Raw genomic sequence first — 23,466 nt, 5'->3', positions numbered from 1 at the left:
AATCTATTGGTCTTTGTCTCCCCCCAAGCTAGCAGTTTTCCGACCCACCTAACACTGCCTCGATAGCATCAGCAAATATTCTTGCACCCTTTCTATTTAAGTGTATCCCATCCCTGTAGAAGCAATCTCTCCTGTTAACAAGTACAGTCCAGGCTGAAAAAAAGTCTACAGAATTTTTGTTGCAGAAGTTGCAGAAGTCCTCGTTGGTCATCAAGTTTTCATATTTCTTTGAAATTGTGCTGAGTGCATTGAGCATGGTGAGCTTTAGATCCTTATTTATCTCTCTGTTTTGATGATTGTAAAAGTTTTTCAAAAGGGTTCTTCTTGCAGTCATGTTACAAGGCCATGCAGGTCATTATCGCATGCTTCATCTGGGTCACTGTCATTGTTGTCTTGACATATTTCAATCATTTTGTGAATGTCCAAGTCCGATTCATACAATTTAAGATCTAGAATGAGCTCTTCATTGTTGTCGTAGACCTTGACATATGTCATCTCTGACAGTATCTCTGTTTCCTCATTGTGAAATGGAATGTGCAGCATTACTATCTCTCACTTGTACTCATTGAGATCCTGAGTCAAGTCATAGTTTTGATAGAGTATTATGCATGGATACTGTCATTTCTTGCAGATCTCATTAGCGCTGCATGTGTAATTTGTGACAAAGCATGACAGAGTAACATGATCCAACACGATAGTATGATTGTAACAATACAAATACTTGTATTGTTGCAAACATACTATTCAACAAATGGCTACAATCAAATGGGTAATTAGGCTATTGACCTAACCTCTTCCAAGCATTGATTTGGTAGAGTAAGCAGTGGGTGTGTGCATCATTTGTTTGTTTGTTATTTGGGTTTTAGGAGCATTAGCAACTACGGCCATATTGCTCCGGGATATGCGGTGGTCATTCCCTGACCTTTCGGCATCCTCATATTTGGTGGGGATGGGCTCGAACCCCGGTCTAATCAAGAAGCGGGTGCTACGCATTGCTGCTCCTTCCCACCTGGCTACAGAGGCGCCAGTGTGTGCATCCTATTTATCACTAACAATCATTCAGTAGAGTAAGTAGCATGAGCAGAAATTACATCGTTCATGATTTCAGTTCTAGCTGTTCGAAATTTAGTAGGTGTCGTCAAAGATGTTTACACATAAAACGTCTTTCATGCATACAGGGTACACATGCGGGTTTTTTTTTATGTGATACCCCTGTGTTACTATTAGTATTAAAACATCTAAATGATGCAAGGAAGCAGACCTTTTCTGAATCCAGCAAAAAAAAAAAAAAAAAAAAAAAAAAAATCCATGCTCATTCATATTTAGCCCAGGGCCAAAAACTTACTATCCAATTCTATAAAAATTCTGTGACATGCTGCCTGAAAAACTTCACACGATCCAACTCTCTGTTCCTCTCTAATTTCTTAAATTTATCCTGCCCCCTGATTCTTATTTCTCCTACAAATAAGAATACACTAAATTTGTTCATTTTACCTTGTGGAATTTGGTACCCTAGGGTTTGAGATTACTAAGCTTTGCAGTCTGCACATTTTTCACATGGACATCAAACTAGTACCCATCACCAATCTGATTGCCCTATTTTGAACACTCTCTAAAAACTATATGTTTTTAAGGTATAACCTCTAGACCTGAATATTCCAAATGTAGGCTCACCATAGTCTTATACAAAAGAATAATAACATCTTTCTCCCTACTTGCAAAGGTTCTTTAAATCAAGACAAGACACCATGTGTTTTTCTAGCATTAAATTTTAGTGTGTTTTCACCGTAACAATTGTGATTATGTGATACGCTCATGACATCTGATCACAGTTTATCAGTATAGAAGTAAGAAATAATTTCAGGAAAAAATATCACTAATGAGAATAATTCTATTTAATGAATGACAGAAGTTTAAAAATAATTCATATATGATAAAAAAATAAAATAAATACTTACCATTTATGACAAGGGCTGTTGTTCTGTTTACTGATGCTGCAGAATTTGATGCTATACAAGTATAATTACCACTGTCTTTGTATGTCACTTTACGGAATACAACTAGAGAAGAGTCTTCCAAGTTCTGAAGGGTAATGCCTTTCCCAGGTGAAAGGTGGTGTCCATTTTTGGTCCAAAATATCCTCACAGGGGGATCGCCTTGAAGAATGCTACAAACTAATTTCACTTTCATTCCTTCATTTGCATATCTTGTTTGTGGTAGTAGCTGTGGATCGATTAAGGGAGCAACTAATGGAGCAATGAAATACAAGTATTAAAATTAAATCAATATAATAATGATTACAAAAATACAGAAAAGTACTTCAGTAAATTGTCAGTCTTGTCCTCTGTCTAGTGCACAGAAGGATTTCATTTGTCATGAGTAAACATTATTGTCTTAATAATCAAGATATGCAAACATCCTTATGCACAAGTTGCCTCAAGAAGCACTACTTTAAAACAAAAACGGGTTTCTGTTATTTGTTTAAAACATGAAACATCATTATGATAGCCTGTTTCAAACCTTAATAGTCTCTCATCATACAAATATACTAAGTGGTCTCGATTAGCTAATCGAGAAAATTATAAACTTATGAATAATGAAGAAGTTCTAAGTGAGTTATCATGTGGTATAATTAAAAAAATTTGATTTCCTTGAACTGGCTGCAGAATTTATTCACAGCAACAGTGAAATTGTGATGGTTGCTATATACATAGAAGGATAAGGTAGCCTTGTCCTTCTATGCATATAGCAGTCATCACAATTGTACACCACAGAATTTTTCCATATTAAAAATAATCAAATATTTAATTTCTTTTTATAGCATAGAAATTCACATAAAACTATTTTCATTATTCACAGAATTCATCAAAGATGTTTTAATCGAGAACAACTACTATCCAGAGAGAAGCAAGTAAGTTTTTGAAATAGGCATATATAATAGTGAATCATATTCTAAAAAAATAACAGAATAGGTTAACTGTTGTTGATCTCTAAGTACCTCAGTGACATAGACCATATTGTGCCATTGTGTATTATGTCTGTGGAAATGTGTGTTCATAGTCCAATTTGCATGTTGTGCAGGTTGAAAACCTAGAATAATTTATTGGGGGAAGGAACCCTACTTCCTATGCTAGACACTGGCTAGCTATTGCATCAGCAGGGAAAGTAACTATGGGTAAACATTTTTCAGTTAGAGAAAATACCAGTAGTAAGAATTTTCTGGACTTATTACTCACGAATCATGTCATTTCATCTCATTTAAGTAGGGCTGGTAGTGATCGTGCAATAATTAGTTGGAGGATGAAGAAGGATGATTCAGTAATTAAAGGTAAAGGTTTTAATTTCAGAAAAGGAACTATGACAGTTTAAGATGCTACATGGCATCTCTGAATTGAGCAGACTGCAGAGGAAAGATGAATATATTAGAATTATGGAATACATTTAAAGCAATAATCACAGAAGCCATGAACACTGTTGTTCTGCATTCATAGCTTCCTAAGTGATGAAAAGTACTGAAGCTTACAAACAGCTACAAGTTGTTCTGCAATAGTACCACAGAAAACATATGGTGGCCATAAATAAGTAGAAAATGAATCAGATTGGACTGTGTAATGGGTGTGGGAAAGTCTTAGATAACCTAGGATGTTGCTGATGAATTGGGTAAGCACTTATTATCAATCTTTACTGACAAAAAAACTCTTCATGCTGAAGGGAGGTTGTGCATGTGAGACTGAGACATATGAAATTAGTGATTTAAAAATTACAGATGCCTGTTTATTATAAAAACCTTTGCGCTTAAAGGCAAGTAAGGCTCCAGGAGTTGATGACATATACCCAGTTAGGCAGCCAGAGAGCAATGAACCATTCAGGGTAATTATTAGGACATCACTGATTTCATTAAGGAAAAATCATGTTTAAATAACCTGATAAGCTATGTATTTTGGCACAGTTACTGGTGAGCTGGATGTAGAGAACAATTTCAACATAGTTTACATGGATTACAGCAAGGCACTTTACTCAGTCTCTCATAAGAGGTTACTGTATAAGCTGGTAAATGTTGGAATTACTGGAAAGATCGTAGGATGGATGGTAGGAGGGCAGAAGGCGGAGTCTTGTGATATTCTTCAGATTGGTGTAACATCAGAAGTGGAATCCCCTAAGAATCAGTTCTTGGACCACTGTTGTTTCTGATTTTTATAAATGACACTGACAAAGGGATAGAGTGCATGTTGCCAAAATTACAGATGATGTAAAGATTGGAAGAGTAGTTAATGATCAGTACCAAGCAGTGTTCCTTCAGAATGACTTAAAGAGGTTTAAAAAATGATCAGGAAAGTGGCAGCTATGTTTTAATGCATCAAAATGTGAGGTCTTAATGTTTGGGGAACAGCAACCCCAATATAACTGATACATTTTGTTTGGTTGAATTGATAACGGTAGAGTATAAAAGGTATCTGGGAGTTATGATATGGGCATATACGAAACTCTCTGAGCAATGTAAACAAGGGACCAGGTAATCCTGGTCACTTGTTTACATTGCGGGAAACATGCTTTTTACATAACGGGAAACATGCTTTGTAAAAAGGATAGGTGGAACAGCACCAGGGTATGTCTGACAGGGGCAAAGGTTGATGACGTTGTAGAGCGGATATCATCTTTTAAGGGCACAAAAGGTGATATAGTTGTACACGTTGGCACTAATGATATTAAGAGTAGGAGACCGGCGGAATTACTTAACAAGTACAGGTCACTGATGAAAAAAAGCTGTGAATTAGAGCTGAATTTGAAAGTGTCTGCAATTCTGCCCAGACACGATAGGAGGGAGTATATGATGAGAGCCCTGTCGATCAATTCGGCCCTGGAAAGACTGTGCAGGGCTCAAGGGGTAGAATTTTTTTCAGCCTGGTCTGTACTTGTTAACAGGAGAGACTGTTTCTACAGGGATGGGATACACTTAAATAGAAAGGGTGCAAGAATGTTTTCTGATGCTATCGAGGCAGTGTTAGGTGGGTCGGAAAACTGCTAGATTGGGGGGATACAAGGACTAATAGATTAACAGTAGCCACTGGCAGAGGAGAAAGTGATTCTTGCACTGCTTCTATTGGAATGAGCAGAAGCCTGGAAAATAAGATGCAGGATATTACAGAGACTGCTGGGAATCATGGGGGTACAAGTAAACACATGGGTTCTGTTAGGGTGGCTAAGAGGAAGAGCAGGTACATGTATACTTGCGTGTACACCAATGCTAGGAGTTTAGTAAATAAATTTGATGAATTTGAATTATTGCTCAAAACATCAAAGGCAGATACTGTTGGGATTTCAGAGACGTGGTGTCACACAGATATAAGGAATGCAGAACTGGAATTTGGGGAGTACAATGTCTACAGAAAGGATAGACAGGATAGGAAGGGAGGAGGGGTTATGCTATTAGTTAAGAAACACATAAAATCCAAGGAAGTGAAGCCAGTCGACATCGCTGGACAGTGCAGTGTCGAGTCAGTTTGGTGTGACATAAGCATTGGGAGATCAAAATTGAGAGTAGGAGTGTGCTATAGGCCTAATGACTCTGATCAGTATAATAAGAAACTGTACAGAGAAATAGGGTGGGCCAGTAAATCAGACAGTCTTATAATGAGGGATTTTAATTTCCCAGATATTGACTGGAATTTGGGGGCTGGTCACTCACACACTAGCAAGGCTTTTGTGGATTTATTGGATGATTATTTTCTACATCAGCATGTTCGGGAGGCAACTAGAGGGTGTAATACTCTTGATTTGATTATCAGTAGTGATTCTTCATGCATTAAGAATCTGCAGATAAATGAAAAACTAGGTGGCAGTGATCACAGTGTTCTGAAGTGGGAGTTACTCAAAGAGGTAATTACCATTAGGGGTAAAGGGAAGGGGTACTGCTTTCGTAAAGGCGACTACGATGAACTGAGACAGTATTTATCTATACAGTGGGATCAACTGATGATGTTACCAACAGCAAATTCAAAATGGGAAGCATTCAAAGAACTTATCTTGCAAGCTACTAGGCTTTACATACCAACTAAGAAATATTGTTCAAGGTTTAGGCCTAAATGGATGTCAGATGAACTAATGAGGCATATGGCAGAGAAGAAAAATGCATGGGATACATACAAATTAACACGTGACACAGAAGCCTATGATAGATACAAGTTGATCTGTAACCAAGTTACAAAGGAGGTTAGGCAGGCAAAGGCAGATTACGAGGGATCCTTGGCAAGGGATGCGAAGAAAAACAGCAAAGAGTTCTTTACTTATGTAAACTCTAGAAGGAAGGGGATGAATCAGATTGGTCCACTTGATATCGATGGTCAACTGTTGATGACCCTGCTCAGGTAGCTAACAAACTAAATGAATATTTTGCATCGACATTCACACATGAGGAGTTATTCAGCGAGGGGAATGCAAGAGGTGTATTCAACTCTAGCAGTAAGCTAGAGAATCTTGTAATAACTGAGAGTAAAGTGGAGGAGAAATTGTTGAAGATAAACACAAGAAAGGCACCTGGGGTGGATGGGATCTATCCAGTTATATTAAAGGAGGCAGCAAAGGAAGTAAGCAAAACCCTTAGCCATAATTATGAGAGCTTCCTTGGACTCAGGGGAGGTACCCATGGACTGGAGATGTGTAAATGTGACCCCAATTCACAAGGGAGGATCAAAGGCTGACACAAGTAATTATAGACCTGTGAGTTTAACTTCTGTTCCCAGAAAATTAATGGAGGCACTGGTTCAAGAAGCACTGCAGGATCATCTAGACAAGACTTCAGTTACAGCTCGGACACAGCATGGTTTTGTTAAGGGGACGTTTTGCCTGACCAATTTGATTGGATACTATGATGCAGTCACAAAAGAACTGGATGCAGGGAATAACTTTGATATTATATACTTGGATCTTAGAAAGGCTTTTGATACTGTTGCACATGGAAGACTGCTGCACAAATTGGAGCAGTGTGGCATTGGAGGCAAATTGCTGCTATGGATAAAGGGGTGGTTGAGGGGGAGAAGACAGAGTGGTAATCAATGGACACTGCTCATCGTGGACTAATGTTATTAGTGGAGTCCCTCAGGGTTCAGTATTGGGTCCTTTATTGTTCTCTGTATTTATAAATGATATTGATGATGGTATATCAAGCTTAATGTCCAAGTTTGCAGATGATACGAAAGTTGGCAGGGTTGTCAAGGACACTACTGACACTATGCTGCTGCAACAGGATCTGGAAAGGTTGAGCAGATGGGCTGAGAGGTGGCAAATGAAGTTTAACATTGACAAATGTAAAGTACTACATATGGGAAACAGCAACCCCAGAGCAACGTATCAACTCTGTGGTACTACACTGACAGTGGTAGAGAATGAAAGGGACCTGGGGGTGGTTGTGCAGGCAGATATGAAGTTCTCTGAGCAGTGCAGATGGGCTGCAAGAGTAGCTCATGGTGTATTGTCAATGATATATAGGAATTTTTCTAGCAGGGATAAGGAGGTGATTATTCCCTTGTATAAGGCAATGGTCAGGCCACACCTAGAGTACTGTATACAGGTCTGGAGGCCTCATTTCAAGAAGGATGTAGAGCTGCTGGAACGAGTACAGAGAAGAGCAACAAGATTAGTGAATGGAACAAAGGGGTGCTCTCACGAAGAAAGGCTTAAGTTGTGCGAATTACAGTGTCTGGAGACTAGGCACCAGCGAGGTGATCTGATAGAGGTGTACAAAGCCTTGAATGGTTTGAGCATGCTCAATGCTGATGGGATTCTTCCTCCTGCTCAGAATAATCACCTGAGAGGGCATAAGTTCAAATTGAGGAAAGACAGATGTAGCATAGATGTGCGGAAATTTGCCTTTAGCCAGCGGGTCGTTGGTATATGGAACAGACTTCCATCCCTTGTCGTGGAAGTTGATAGCCTAAATAAGTTTAAGGCTCAGCTGGACAGGTATTTCGAACGAACAGAGGGGTGAAGTGGAAGTGGTTTATTTTTTATTTATTTATTTTACTTTATTATTTTTTTTTGGCTGATGCTGCATAAGCTTGCTTTCTTGCATCAAATGCCTCTACTAATGCTAATGCTAATCCCATGGTATCATATCAATGATTTATTGAACAACAGCGATTAGGGAAGTCATAATTCCTGTATAAAGCAACTGTAAGATTGCACTAGGAATACTGTGTCCAGGTATGGAGACCTAATCTAAAAAATGACATTGAGCTTCTTGAAAGGGTCCAAGAATGGGCAGCCCACATAGTGATATTGACAAAAGGATGACTGTACAAGGAAAGATGTTGATTATGTGGGCTACAGAGGATCTTACAGGGAACAAGATTGATGTTTATAAGGGTCTGAGAGGGGTTAGTAAAATGAATAAAGGCAAAATTTCTGCTGTTATAAAGAATTCCATTCAAATTACAGGGGAAGAGGTTTACACTAGACTACAGAATTTTTATTTTTTTTTTTGCAGCCAAAGAGTTTACTGGAACATGTTGCCTCTGCAGTTAGTTGAGGCTGAAAATTTGTAGAAATTCAAAGGTCTACTAGATACAGGAGGTCCCCAGTATACGAGTATTCATTATCCGAGTCCCCACAGTTACAAGGATTTGAAAATTAAAGAATTAAAGCTTTTTCCCTTGAGAAAATTGACCAAGCACTAGAATAGTTTTCATGAGAATGATCTTCTTCATGATCGTGTAACAAAAGTTAAGTGCAAAGTTAAAGTCATAACTAAACGCTACTACGACATAATTTTATGTGAAAAAATACAGCAAAAAAAAAAAAACCCATGAACATCTCTGGATTCATTCTTTATTTTGTACAACTGAAAAATAGTGTAACTTCAATAAACTTTACTTAACTTTGCATTGTGCAACATATTATAATAAAAAATGTCTATTAAAATTATTTTCTCATTTTTCAGTTCCTTTATCCATTTTTTACTATGTACAAGTACTAAGGCGCATTTAGGGCTAGAGCCTCAAGCTGCGAACAAATTTAGACTATGTATATAAAGTGCTTAGCATCATAATACACAGCCATTTCTGAATAAACAGAAAATTTTTAAGGTGGCATCGTTTTAGGTTATATCTCATATTGTGAATACCTTCACAACGAGTTGCCATGATATTGCACTACTTCGAATAAGTAATGCTTCACCTAAGGAGAAGACTAATGTTACTTATTCTCAGATAGGTACCACCACCCAGACAGCACTGTTTCAGGGCTATTTGGCCCTTCTTCAGTGAGTGGGTAGGTACCCAAGTGATGCAATGATGGCAAAAACAGTTATGAAGTATAACTCCACAATATGAGAGATGCCTGATGGTGTATGATGTATTTAGACTAAGGCGCATTTAGGGCTAGAGCCTCAAGCTGCGAACAAATTTAGACTATGTATATAAAGTGCTTAGCATCATAATACACAGCCATTTCTGAATAAACAGAAAATTTTTAAGGTGGCATCGTTTTAGGTTATATCTCATATTGTGAATACCTTCACAACGAGTTGCCATGATATTTCACTACTTCGAATAAGTAACGCTTCACCTAAGGAGAAGACTTAAAAATTTAAAAATTTTTTGTTTATTCAGAAATGGCTGTGTATTATGATGCTAAGCACTTTATATACATAGTCTAAATTTGTTTGCAGCTTGAGGCTCTAGCCCTAAATGCGCCTTAGTCTAAATACATCATACACCATCAGGCATCTCTCATATTGTGGAGTTATACTTCATAACTGTTTTTGCCATCATTGCATCACTTGGGTACCTACCCACTCACTGAAGAAGGGCCAAATAGCCCTGAAACAGTGCTGTCTGGGTGGTGGTACCTATCTGAGAATAAGTAACATTAGTCTTCTCCTTAGGTGAAGCGTTACTTATTCGAAGTAGTGCAATATCATGGCAACTCGTTGTGAAGGTATTCACAATATGAGATATAACCTAAAACGATGCCACCTTAAAAATTTTCTGTTTATTCAGAAATGGCTGTGTATTATGATGCTAAGCACTTTATATACATATGTACAAGTACATAATAAACATTACGAAAATTTGGTCCCCGTTTTAAGTGGAATTTTCTGGAAACAATTATCCTCGGATAACAAGGATCCCCTGTAATTATCTATGTGAGAAGGGAAGCATATAATTTGTTTGTTTGTTATTTGGAGCATTAGCAACTAAGGCCATATTGCTCTGGGAATATGCGGTGGTCATTCCCTTGACCTTTCCGCATCCTCCGTATTTGGTGGTGACGGGCTCGAACCCCGGTCTAATCAAGAAGCGTGTGCTACGCACTGCTGCTCCTTCCCACCTGACTACGGAGGCGCCCATATAATTTGTCTATTTTCTTATGTACTTTTTAATTTTTTTCTTTTGTCTGGTGCAGCTAGTCTGTGACTTCCTTGCACTACATGGCTAACATCAGTACTAAAACTTTAGAAATTCTCCCATTTTATTATTATTATTATTAGCCATATGGTGCAAGGAAGCCTGAGGCTTATGCTGCACTGGCCAAAAAAAAAAAAAAAATTCCCTATTACGCTGAGAGAGAGAGAGAGAGAGAGAGAGAGAGAGAGAGAGAGAGAGAGAGAGAGAGAGAGAGAGAGAAAGAGAGAGAAGGAAAAATGAATCACCAAGAAAGAGAAGAATGACGATATCCAGCTCAGGACCCTGGGTATGCCAAGCCCATACTCACCAGATGTGAGCCCCTGGGGGTATTTAATATTAGTATTAATAGTGGCAAAAGATGCAAGAAAGCAAGCTTATACAGCATCAGTCAAAAAAAAAAAAAAAAAAAAAAATTCCCACTTCACCTATCCATACCCTCCAATAGTTTGTCTAGTTTTTCCTTGAATTTATTCAAACTATTCAATTATTCAAAACTGTAGATGAGAATTGAACCCAGACCACTCCAAACATGTGACAATTGACAAAACTTATACTATCACAGAGGACAACAGAATAGCTTTTTAGTGATATTATTTGTTTATAAAGTAATGATTCTCAAGGAAACTTATGGATAAGAAAAGTTGTTTTCTATGTTGAGTATTAAATCTGTTTGCTTGTGGCAGTTTAAATCCTGCTGGTCACAAAATACATGAAAGGAAATAACAGTCATTACTTTATTAATTAATTTACTAGGCCACACAGCTTTTGATATGTTAAAATAATTCAATAACATGCTATAATGAAAAATACCACTTTCATAGAACTTTCATTGTAAGAAAAACAGTTCCAAATCAAAGATGGCTTCTATGTTATCAAGACTTTATAATTTCATTCAAATTAAATACTTTTATGAAAAATTCAGTATAATAAATTATTTTCTAGGTCCATTTTTATCCAAAATGTATTTTTTTATTTTATAAGTAAAGAAAAATTATTTGTGAAGGGCATGAATGTCTTGTATTGGAGTGAATGTAAAGGAAATTAGTGAATCCAAAGGATGCATCAGAACATTAAATATGTTTTAGTGTAGTTTTCACACAAAAAAATAATTATACTTCTTTGATGAATGTATGCAAAGACCTATAAAAGTTTGATACAACATCCACTTTGGAAACCCTTTACTAATGGCTATGTGGCTTACCATTAGAGCGGCAGTAACTGAAAAAGAAGCAATTGTTATATGTATATAACTTTTTTTTTTTTTTTTTCAATAAAAAGCAGGCAATTCAACTCAGCAAAATGCTACTAATTGTCTAATAGCAGTTCACTATAAAATAACAGTCTTGTTACATAAATTAACAAGTCTTGCTATATAATTAATAACAGCTTCACTGTATGAGGCTAATTTCTCTTCGCACATGCACATAACTAATTGCTTTAAAAATGTGTATAGCAAATCACCCCAAATGTAACAACCTTGCCCAGGCCACCTGCACTCCCAGTTCAAATAAAAAAAAAAAAAAAAAAACAGAATTAGAACTACTTACCTAGTACAATCACATAGAGTTTTCCAGTAGCCATTTCTCCTTCTTTTCCTTTTGCTATACAAGCATATTCACCTTCATCTGCTGTTCTCTGCATGTTTTGCACAGTTAGTTTACCCAGTGATTCTAGCTTCTGGCGATGATTAACAGGCAATGTTAAACTCCCTATAAAACAGAAGTAATAAAACAGAGCTGTTTTTCATTTTCACTCAAAATGATAGTAATATTCTACAAAAAGAAAAGGGAAAATAATAAGGAGGCTAAAATCCACACAATTTCAACAACCAATGTTTCTGATCAAAATGAGGGCATTCATTAACATTAAAAGATTATTTCTCTTAAGTGATAACTACCAATTGTTACACCATCACATTGCATCACAATTAATAACTTTATTAATAACATCATGTTCTCAAACTTTTATTAGTCATTTGGTCACATGTACTACTCTCAATGATCAGAATTTCCAGGAAAGAAAGAGAAGGACTTCAAAAGAGAGTGATTGACCTCTAACTGGTCAATTGGAGAAACCCAGTAACCCCACCCTCTAAAGCTTCTCTTGTAATTATGGACTTAGATTTTAATCCCTTACCTCTAAATAAAAAAAAAAAAAAGAAAGAAGCAATTTTATTTTATAAATTTATATTATGTTGTCAAATAGATGCATTCATATAATGCACCAGTATCCATTCCCAAGTTTTATTTATCATCCTGGCTTTAAATTTTCTTATATACATAGCTTCTTTGATTTTTTTCTTTTGATAAAGTCCCTTTCCTCCTTGATTTACTAGTATTTCCTTCTCTACATATTTATGATGTTTAGCAATTCCCATTTTAAATAATCTCTTCTGTCTCGCTAATGTACATTTTCTTTCGACCGCACATGTTTTTGGATAAAACATGCCTTCTCCAAGTTGGGAGAATGCCATCAGTTAAAATATAACCCATTTTGTTTATTGGTTTAAATACTGCAAGTCAATATTTATTGCAAATTCTCATATTTTTCTCCCATATTCCTATTACATACGGCACTGTGACTGCTTTTTTGAATTTGTCTCTATTCAACATTTTTTTTATTTTCATGTGAAGCAGCATTCCCATAATTTTGCATGTATTTGCATATGGTTTTGTCAGCCATGCCTCATGGAAACACATTGTTAGTAAGTGATGTAAAGCTGTGTTAAGTTCACCCTCTAATCTTTTTGGATGAAACATCTTGTTGCTCTGCACATTAGCATTTTAATAATGCTCTTTTTAATATTCATCTGGTGGTTTGAATTAAAATTAACATAATATACAGAGTCCATCTTTTTCTTATACACCTGGGTAATAATGAAATATTTTCTCTTTCCAAAAAAAACATCCAAAAATAGCAGTTTCCCATCAACTTGTAGTTCCGTTTTAAACCTAATAATTTTAGGTCTATTATTCATGTGCTCAAAACATTGTTTTAATTGCAGTTCCTATGTCACTTTTGACATGGTGCTGCAATCTGCAGAATTAAAGTCTTTCTTCATAGGAGTATCCTTTTGTGTCTCTTGGTAATCTGGCTATTCTCTGCACCTGTTCCAGCAGATCAACATCCTTACTAAAATGAGGCTTCCAGACTGGTATGCAGTACTCAAGATGCTACCTAGCCATTGCCTTACATAATGGGATAATCATCTCTTTGTTCATGCTGAAAATTTTCCTGTATATCACTGACAACCCCATGAGCTTCTCTAGCAGCTTGTCTGCATTGCTCAGAAAACTTCTTATCAGATTGCTTATCAATTATTCATTTATTCTTGTTCATTTTCCACTGCCCTGAGTTTGGTAGAACCCAATTGGTATGTTATTCTGGAATTACTGCTACCCATATGCAGCACCTGACATTAGCATTACTAGAGGCATATAATGCAAGAAAGCAAGTTTATGCAGCATCAGCCAAAAAAAAAAAAAAAAAAACTTCATCCCTTTGTTCTTTCGAAATACCTGTCCAGCTGAGCCTTAAATTTATTTAGGCTATCAACTTCCACAACAAGGGATGGAAGTCTGCTCCACCAACCAACTACCCGCTGGCTAAAGGAAAATTTCCACACATCTATCCTACATCTGTCATTCCTCAATTTGAACTTATGCCCTCTCAGGTGATTATTCTGAGCAAGAGGCAGAATCCCATCAGCATTGAGCATGCTTAAACCATTCAAGGCTTTATACACCTCTATCAGATCACCTCACCGGTGCCTAGTCTCCAGACACTGTAATTTGCAAAACTTAAGCTTTCTTCGTAAGAGCAACCCTTTGTTCCATTCACTAATCTTGTTGCCCTTCTCTGTACTTGTTCAATCAGCTCTACATCCTTCTTGAAATGAGGCCTCCAGACCTGTATACAGTACTCAAGGTGTGGCCTGACCATTGCCTTATACAAGGGAATAATCATATCCTTATCCCTGCTAGAAAAATTCCTGTATATCATTGATAAGACACCATGAGCTACTCTTGCAGCCCGTCTGCACTGCTCAGAGAACTTCATATTTGCCTGCACAATTACCCCCAGGTCCTTTTCATTCTCTACCACTGTCAGTGTAGTACCACAGAGCTGATACGTTGCTCTGGAGTTCCTGTTTCCCATATGTAGTACTTTACATTTGTCAATGTTAAACTTCATTTGCCACCTCTCAGCCCATCTGCTCAACCTTTCCAGATCCTGTTGCAGCAGCATAGCGTCAGCAGTGTCCTTAACAACCCTGACAACCTTTGTATCATCTGCAAACTTGGACATTAAGCTTGATATACCATCATCAATATTATTTATAAATACAGAAAACAATAATGGACCCAACACTGAACCCTGAGGGACTCCACTATTAACATTAGTCCACGATGAGCAGTGTCCATTGATTACCACTCTCTGTCTTCTCCCCCTCAACCACCCCTTTATCCATAGCAGCAATCTGCCTCCAATGCCACACTGCTCCAATTTGTGCAGCAGTCTTCCATGTGCAACAGGATCAAAAGCCTTTCTAAGATCCAAGTATATAATATCAAAGTTATTCCCTGCATCCAGTTCTTTTGTGACTGCATCATAGTATCCAATCAAATTGGTCAGGCAAAACGTCCCCTTAACAAAACCATGCTGTGTCAGAGCTATAACTGAAGTCTTCTCTAGATGATCCTGCAGTGCTTCTTTAACCAGTGCCTCCACTAATTTTCCTGGAACAGAAGTTAAACTCACAGGTCTATAATTACTTGTGTTGGCCTTTGATCTCCTTTGTGAATCGGGGTCACATTTGCACATCTATTGTCTGTGGGTACCTCCCCTGAGTCCAAGGAAGCTCTCATAATTATGGCTAAGGATTTGCTTACTTCCTTTGCTGCCTCCTTTAATATAACTGGATAGATCCCATCCACCCCAGGTGCCTTTCTTGTGTTTATCTTCAACAATTTCTCCTCCACTTTACTCTCAGTTATTACAAGATTCTCTAGCTTACTGCCAGAGTTGAATACACCTCTGGCATACTCCTCATTGAATAACTCTTCATGTGTGAATGTCTATGCAAAATATTCATTTAGTTTGTTAGCTACCTGAGCAGGATCATCAACAGTTGACCCATCGATATCAAGTGGACCAATCTGATTCATCCCCTTCCTTCTAGAGTTTGCATAAGTAAAGAACTCTTTGCTGTTTTTCTTTGCATCCCTTGCCAAAGGTTTCTCGTAATCTGCCTCTGCCTGCCTAACCTCCTTTGTAACTTGGTTACAGATCAACTTGTATCTATCATAGGCTTCTGTGTCATGTGTTAATTTAGATGTAACCCATTCATTTTTCTTCTCTGCCATATGTCTCATTAGTTAATCTGACTTCCATTTAGGCCGAAACCTTGAACAATATTTCTTAGTTGATATGTAAAGCCTAGTAGCTTCCAAGATAAGTACTTTAAATGCTTCTCATTTTGAATTTGCTGTTGGTAACATCTTCAGTTGGTCCGACTGTATAGAATTTAAATTGTCTCAGTCCATCGTAGTCGCCTGTACGAAAGCAATAACCCTTCCCTTTACCCCTGATGGTAGTTACCTCTTTGAGTAAATCCCACTTCAGCACACTGTGATCACTGCCACCTAGTGGTTCCTTTATCTGCAGATTCTTAATGCATGAAGAATCACTACTGATAATCAAATCAAGAGTATTACTCCCTCTAGTTGCCTCCCGAACATGCTAATGTAGAAAACAATCATCCAATAAATCCACAACAGCCTTGCTAGTGTGTGTGTGACCAACCCACAAATTCCAGTCAATATTTGGCAAATTAAAATCCCCCATTAGAAGATCTCTGATTTACTGGCCCACTATTTCCCTGTACAGTTTCTTATTATACCCATCAGAGTCATTAGGCCTATAGCAAACTCCTACTCTCAATTTTGATCTCCCAATGCTTATGTCACACCAAACTGACTCGACACTGCAATGTCCAGCGATGTCGACTGGCTTCACTTCCTTGGATTTTATGTGTTTCTTAACGAGTAGCATAACCCCTCCTCACTTCCTATCCTGTCTATCCTTTCTGTAGACGTTGTAATCCCCAAATTCCAGTTCTGCATTCCTTATATCTGTGTGACACCACGTCTCTGATATCCCAACATCATCTGCCTTTGATGCCTCGAGCAACACCTCAAATTCATCACATTTATTTACCAAACTCTTAGCATTGGTGTACACGCAAGTATACATGTACCTGTTTCTATTCTTAGCTACCCTAACACAACCCATGTGTTTACTTGTACTGCAATGACTCCAAGCAGTCTCTGAAATATCCTGCATCTTGTTTTTCAGGCTTCTGCTCATTCCAACAGAAGCAGTGCAAGAATCGCTTTCACCCCTGCCAGTGGCTACTGTTAATCTATTAGTCTTTGTATCCCCCCAAGCTAGTTTTCCGACCCACCTAACACTGCCTCGACAGCATCAGCAAATATTCTTGCACCCTTTCTATTTAAGAGTATCCCATCCCTGTAGAAGCAGTCTCTCCTGTTAACAAGTACAGTCCGGGCTGAAAAAAATTCTACCCCTTGAGCCTTGCACATTCTCCTACCCTCCTATTATCCTACAGTTTACTACCTTGACACACCCCTTTGAAGTGATTTAGGCTTGTTGCCATATCTGTATTATCCTGCTCATTTGAAACGTTGCTACCCTCAAAACATCTTGCCAACATCAGCTGTTGCAGCAACAAATGAGACTTCTTGAGGTGAGTGTAAGCATTACTTTGACCCATATCATCAGTTAAATGCATGTCTATATTACCCTTAGCATTAGCATTAACCCCAGGGACTTACATCTGGTGAGTATGGGCTTGGCACACCCATGGTCCTGAGCTGGATATCAACAAGATTTGTGCAAATAGTTCTGCAAATTGCAGTGCCTGGAGAGTAGGCACCTGTGAGGTGATCTGATTGAGGTGTTTAAGGCCTTGAATGGGTTGAGCTAGCTGAATGCTGATGGGATTCTTTGTCTTGCTCAGACTAAGAACCTGAGGGAGCACAGTTTCAAATTGAGGAAAGATAGTTGTAGAATAGATGTGCAGAAATTTACCTTTAGCCAGTGGGTAGTTGATTGGTGGAACAGCTTCCATCTTTTGTTGTGAAAGCTAATAGCCTAAATAAATTTAAGGCTGAGCTGGCGCCTCCGTAGCCAGGTGGGCAGGAGCAGCAGTGCGTAGCACATGCTTCTTGATTAGAATGGTGTTCGAGCCCGTGACCACCAAATACGGAGGATGCGGAAAGGTCATGGAATGATCACCACATATTCTCAGAGCAATATGGCCTTAGTTGCTAATGCTCCTAAAAACCAAATAACAACAATAAGGCTGAGCTAGACAGGCATTTGGAACAAATGGGAGGGTTTTTTTTTTTTGGCTGATGCTGCATAAGCTTGCTTTCTTGCATCGTATGCCTCTACTAATGCTAATCATTCTTCTTTTTCTTGGTGATTCCTTTTCTCTCTTTCTCTCTCTCTCTTGGGGTAATTCAGAATTTTTTTTTTTTTTTTGACTGGTGCAGCATAAGCCTCAAGCTTCCTTGCACCATATGGCTAGTAATAATAATAATAATTAGTAGAGGCATATGATGCGAGAAAGCAAGCTTATACAGCATTAACCAAAAAAAAAAAAAAAAAACCTTCCCATTTCACACATCCATTCATTCTAAATGTTTGTCTAGTTCTGCCTTGAATTTATTTAAGCTATCAACTTCCACGACGACAGATGGAAGTTTGTTCCAGTAAGACTGGACATGACCACAGCAGCTCTGCTGCTAGCATGCCACCTGGTGATCTGAACTAGGCTCCCTTGCCCAGTTCACTTTTAAAACCCCATCCCCAGGCAGGGAGAGGATGAGATGGGCCTCTGTATCCCCCTGCCCCCTTCTTCCCATGGTGGGGCTTACCCCACGGACACTTCTGGTGTCACCTTCTCTTTTTCCCCCACACTTCTACTTGTTCCACCCCCACTCTACCTATATCGACCATGAATGTCCCAGATGCAAAGCTGCTAAACTCCAACGTCAAAATTTAACCAAATCTTCATTTAAAATCCATCTCGGGCTTATCTAAACCTCTAGCATCTACCCCATTTTTTTTTTTTCACCATAGGCCCAAGCCACTGAAATCTCAGGAAATTAGGTTAAAGCACCTACCAGAGTAAAATAGAAAACTACTTGGTACCTGGTCTGCCTCCACAGGGCTAAATGTGGGCAATGGTGGGTCCCAACAGGTGTCCAACTGCTAAATGGCCAGATGAACAATGGTACACAACACTACCATATATACAGTATTCACACACTTTTAAATCTCTGACCTCAAGAGTGTTCTGTTTCACACAACAACATATACGACGTGAAGATGGGGGAAACCTCTCGTGCCGTTTGACATGAATACACTTTACACTTGTACTTCCTATATTCAAATTTTGAATCCCTCATATCTGAGTGACACCATGTCTCTGATATCTCCACAATGTCAACATTTGATGAATTGACCATGAAAGTACATATCCACTGTTTTTACTCTCAGTAACCCTAACACAGCCCATATATTTGTTTGTTCCATGGAGACCACAGAAGTCTTAAAATGACTGACACTTTTCTATAACACAATCCTACACTCTTTCTGTTTTTCCAGTGCTTATGTCACACCAAACTAATTCAGCATCGCAATGGTCATCCATATAAACTGGATGCACTGCCTTAGATTCGATGTGCTTTTAACTAAGAGCATACCCCTAGCCTCATCATGTTCTATTTGTCCTTTCTGTATATGATGTACTCCCAATATTCAAATTATTCATTCCTTATGAGTGGCCCATTTATCCAACATCCCTACAATGTCTGCATTTGATTTCTTAATCAGTACTTAAAAGTCATCAAATTTATTTACTATGCTCCTAGAACTAGCATACACTTATACATGCCACTGTTTTTCACTCTTAATATCCATAATATAGCCCATGTATTTGCTTGTTCCAACAGAAACTGTGTAAGAATTACTTTGCCCTCTGCCAATAGTTGCTGTTAGTCTGTTAGTCTGTTATTCTGTGTATCCCCACTCCAAGCTAGCGGTTTTCCACCCCCACCTAACACTGCCTTGATAGCATCAGCAAGTATTCTTGCACCCCTTCTATTTAAGCGTATCCCATCCCTGTAAAAAGAGTCTCTTCTGTTAACAAGCACAGACCATGCTGAGTAAAATTCTACCACATGAACCTTGCACAGGCTCTCCTGGGCCAAACTGATTGACAAGACTCCCATCATGTATTCCCTCTGATTGCGTCTGGGCAGAGTTAGCATTAGCATTAGTAGAGGCATATGAAAGCAAGCTTGCAAGAAAGCAAGCTTATTCAGCATCAGCCAAAAAAAAAACAAAAAAAAAAAAAAAACACACACCACTCCCATTTCACCCCTCCGTTCGTTCGAAATACCTGTCCAGTTGAGCTTTAAATTTGTTTAGGCTATCAAATTCAACAACAAGTGATGGAAGTCGGTTCCACCAACCAACCACCCACTGGCCAAAGGCAAATTTCCGCACATCTATCCGACATCCGTCCTTCCTCAATTTGAATTTATGCCCTCTGAGCTGATTATTCTGAGCAAGATGAAGAATCCCATTGGCATTGAGCATGCTCAAACCATTCAAAGCCTTATACACCTCTATCAGATCACCTCGCCGGTGCCTAGTCTCCAGACTCTGTAATTTGCAAAACTTAAGCCTTTCTTCGTAAGAGCAACCCTTTGTTCCATTCACTAATCTTGTTGCCCTTCTCTGTACCCGTTCCAGCAGCTCTACATCCTTCTTGAAATGAGGCCTCCAGACCTGTATACAGTACTCAAGATGTGGCCTAACCATTGCCTTATACAAGGGAATAATCACCTCCTTATCCCTGCTAGAAAAATTCCTGTATATCATTGACAAGACACCATGAGCTACTCTTGCAGCTCGTCTGCACTGCTCAGAGAACTTCATATCTGCCTGCACAATTACCCCCAGGTCCTTTTCATTCTCCACCACTGTCAGTGTAGTACCGCAGAGTTGATACGTTACTCTGGGGTTACTGTTTCCCATATGTAGTACTTTACATTTGTCAATGTTAAACTTCATTTGCCACCTCTCAGCCCATCTGTTCAACCTTTCCAGATCCTGTTGCAGCAGCATAGCGTCAGTAGTGTCCTTAACAACCCTGCCAACCTTTGTATCATCTGCAAACTTGGACATTAAACTTGATATCCCATCATCAATATCATTCATAAACACCGAAAACAACAACGGACCCAACACTGAACCCTGAGGAACTCCACTAATAACATTAGTCCACGTTGAGCAGTGTCCATTGATTACCACTCTCTGTCTTCTGCCACTAAACCATCCCATTATCCATAGCAGCAATTTGCCTCCAATGCCACACTGCTCCAATTTGTGCAGCAGTCTTCCATGTGCAACAGTATCAAAAGCCTTTCTAAGATCCAAGTATATAATATCAAAGTTATTCCCTGCATCCAGTTCTTTTGTGACTACATCATAGTATCCAATCAAATTGGTCAGGCAAGACCTGCCCTTAACAAAACCATGCTGCGTCTGAGCTATAACTGAATTCTTGTCTAGATGAACCTGCCGTGCTTCTTTAACCAGTGCCTCCATTAATTTACCTGGAACAGAAGTTAAACTAACAGGTCTATAATTACTTGTGTCAGCCTTTGATCCTCCTTTGTGAATTGGGGTTACATTTGCACATCTCCAGTCTATGGGTACCTCCCTTGAGTCCAAAGAAGCTCTCATAATTATGGCTAGGGGTTTGCTTACTTCCTTTGCTGCCTCCTTTAATATAACTGGATAGATCCCATCCACCCCAGGTGCCTTTTTTATGTTTATCCTCAACAATCTCTCCTCCACTTTCCTCTCAGTTATTACAAAATCATCCAGCTCACTGCCAATGTTTACTTTAACTACATCATTTTCCTTCCTGAATAACTCCTCATGCGTGAATGTAGATGCAAAATACTCGTTCAGATTGTTAGCCACCTGAGCAGGATCCTCAACTGTTGAACCATCAATATCCAGTGGACCAATCTGATTCATCCCTTTCCTTCTTGAGTTTAAATATGTAAAGAACTCTTTTCTGTTTTTCTTTGCATCCTTTGCCAAGGATTTTTCGTAGTCTGCCTTTGCCTGCCTAATCTCCTTTGTGACTTGGTTACAGACCAACTTATATCTATCATAGGCTTCCATGTCACCCATTAATTTGTATGTATCCCATGCATTTTTCTTCTCTGCCACATGTCTCATTAGTCCATCTGACAACCATTTAGGCCTAAACCTTGAATAATATTTCTTAGTTGGTATGTAAAGCCTGGTAGCCTCCAAGATTAGTTCCTTGAATGCTTCCCATTTTGAGTTTGCTGTTGGTAACATCATCAGTTGGTCCCACTGTATAGAATTTAAATACTGTCTCAGACCATCATAGTCGCCTTTACGAAAACAAAAACCCTTCCCTTTACCTCTGATGGTAGTTACCTCCTTGAGTAAATCCCACTTCAACACACTGTGATCACTGCCACCTAGTGGTTCATTTATCTGCAGATTCTTAATGCATGAAGAATCACTACTGATAATCAGATCAAGAGTATTGCTCCCTTTGTTGCCTCACGAACATGCTGATGTAGAAAACAATCATCCAATAAATCCACAAAAGCCTTGCTAGTGTGCGAGTGACCATCCCACAAATTCCAGTCAATATCTGGGAAATTAAAATCCCCCATTATAAGACTCTCTGATTTACTGGCCCACTCTATTTCCCTGTACAATATCTTATTATACTCATCAGAGTCATTAGGCCTATAGCACACTCCTACTCTCAATTTTGATTTCCCTATGCTTATGTCACACCAAACTGACTCGACACTGCCCTGTCCATCGATGTCGACTGGCTTCACTTCCTTGAACTTTATGTGGTTCTTAATTAATAGCATAACCCCTCCTCCCCTCCTGTCCTGTCTATCCTTTCTATACACATTGTATTCCCCAAATTCCAGTTCCGCATTACTTATATCTGTGTGACACCACGTCTCTGATATCCCAACAATATCTGCCTTTGATGTTTTGAGCAATACCTCAAATTCATCAAATTTATTTACCAAGCTCCTAGCATTGGTGTACACGCAGGTATACATGCACCTGTTTCTATTCTTAGCTACCCTAACACAACCCATGTGTTTACTTGTACCGCAATGACTCCCAGCAGTCTCTGAAATATCCTGCATCTTGTTTTTCAGGCTTCTGCTCATTTCAATAGAAGCAGTGCAAGAATCACTTCCACCTCTGCCAGTGGCTACTGTTAATCTATTAGTCCTTGTATCCCCCCCAACTAGCAGTTTTCCGACCCACCTAACACTGCCTCGACAGCATCAGCAAAAATTCTTGCACCCTTTCTATTTAAGTGTATCCCATCCCTGTAGAAGCAATCTCTCCTGTTAACAAGTACAGTCCAGGCTGAAAAAAATTCTACCCCTTGAGCCTTGCACAATCCCTCCAGGGCCGAATAGACACTTTCAAATTTAATCATAACTTGCAACCTTTTTTCTCAACACTGCCATGTACCTGTTAAGTAAACCTTCAAGTATCATAATCTTAATATTTTAGTACCAATGTGTACAACAATATCATCTTTGAGCAATGTCATTAGCTTTAGCCCATGGCAGACATACCTTGGTGCTATTGCATCCACCATTCTTGCATAATATATTTCCTATTTCCCTTGACAAGAGTCACCAACTACTGCTACTTTATATGGGAACAGAGATCTCTGCTATGGAGGATGTCATTGTGCTGTCTTGGAATATTCTGAAATTATGTAGTGTGAAGAGGAAAAATGTTGAATACCAGCATAAACAAATTTTCAGCAAATTTAAATTTGTTCACATAAATGTTAAAATTATTATCATAATTAGATGATAACTTTAACAGCCAAATGTAGCACTGTGAGATACAATTTAATCTT

The 23,466-nt window shown here is 38.6% G+C and overlaps 1 protein-coding gene across 5 annotated transcripts in view; it reads right to left on the bottom strand.

Annotated features, from left to right (window-relative positions):
- The window catches only part of LOC150077751 (cell adhesion molecule Dscam1-like), a 351,950-nt gene that overhangs the window by 151,645 nt on the left and 176,839 nt on the right, over positions 1-23,466 (bottom strand). For all 5 annotated transcript variants that reach the window (XM_090385498.1, XM_090385494.1, XM_090385495.1 and 2 more), the window contains exons 9-10: positions 11,951-12,112; positions 1,959-2,246 (exon numbers count right to left, since the gene is read on the bottom strand). In XM_090385498.1, the coding sequence (XP_090241624.1) occupies positions 1,959-2,246; positions 11,951-12,112 (450 nt within the window). The remainder of the gene's footprint in view (positions 1-1,958; positions 2,247-11,950; positions 12,113-23,466) is intronic.

The sequence above is a fragment of the Mastigoproctus giganteus genome, chromosome 11 (assembly GCF_048544385.1).
Source record: "Mastigoproctus giganteus isolate SK-2022 chromosome 11, ASM4854438v1, whole genome shotgun sequence".
In the NCBI taxonomy this organism is placed as follows: Eukaryota; Metazoa; Arthropoda; class Arachnida; order Uropygi; family Thelyphonidae; genus Mastigoproctus; species Mastigoproctus giganteus.
This window is presented reverse-complemented; position numbering and strand designations above follow the sequence as displayed.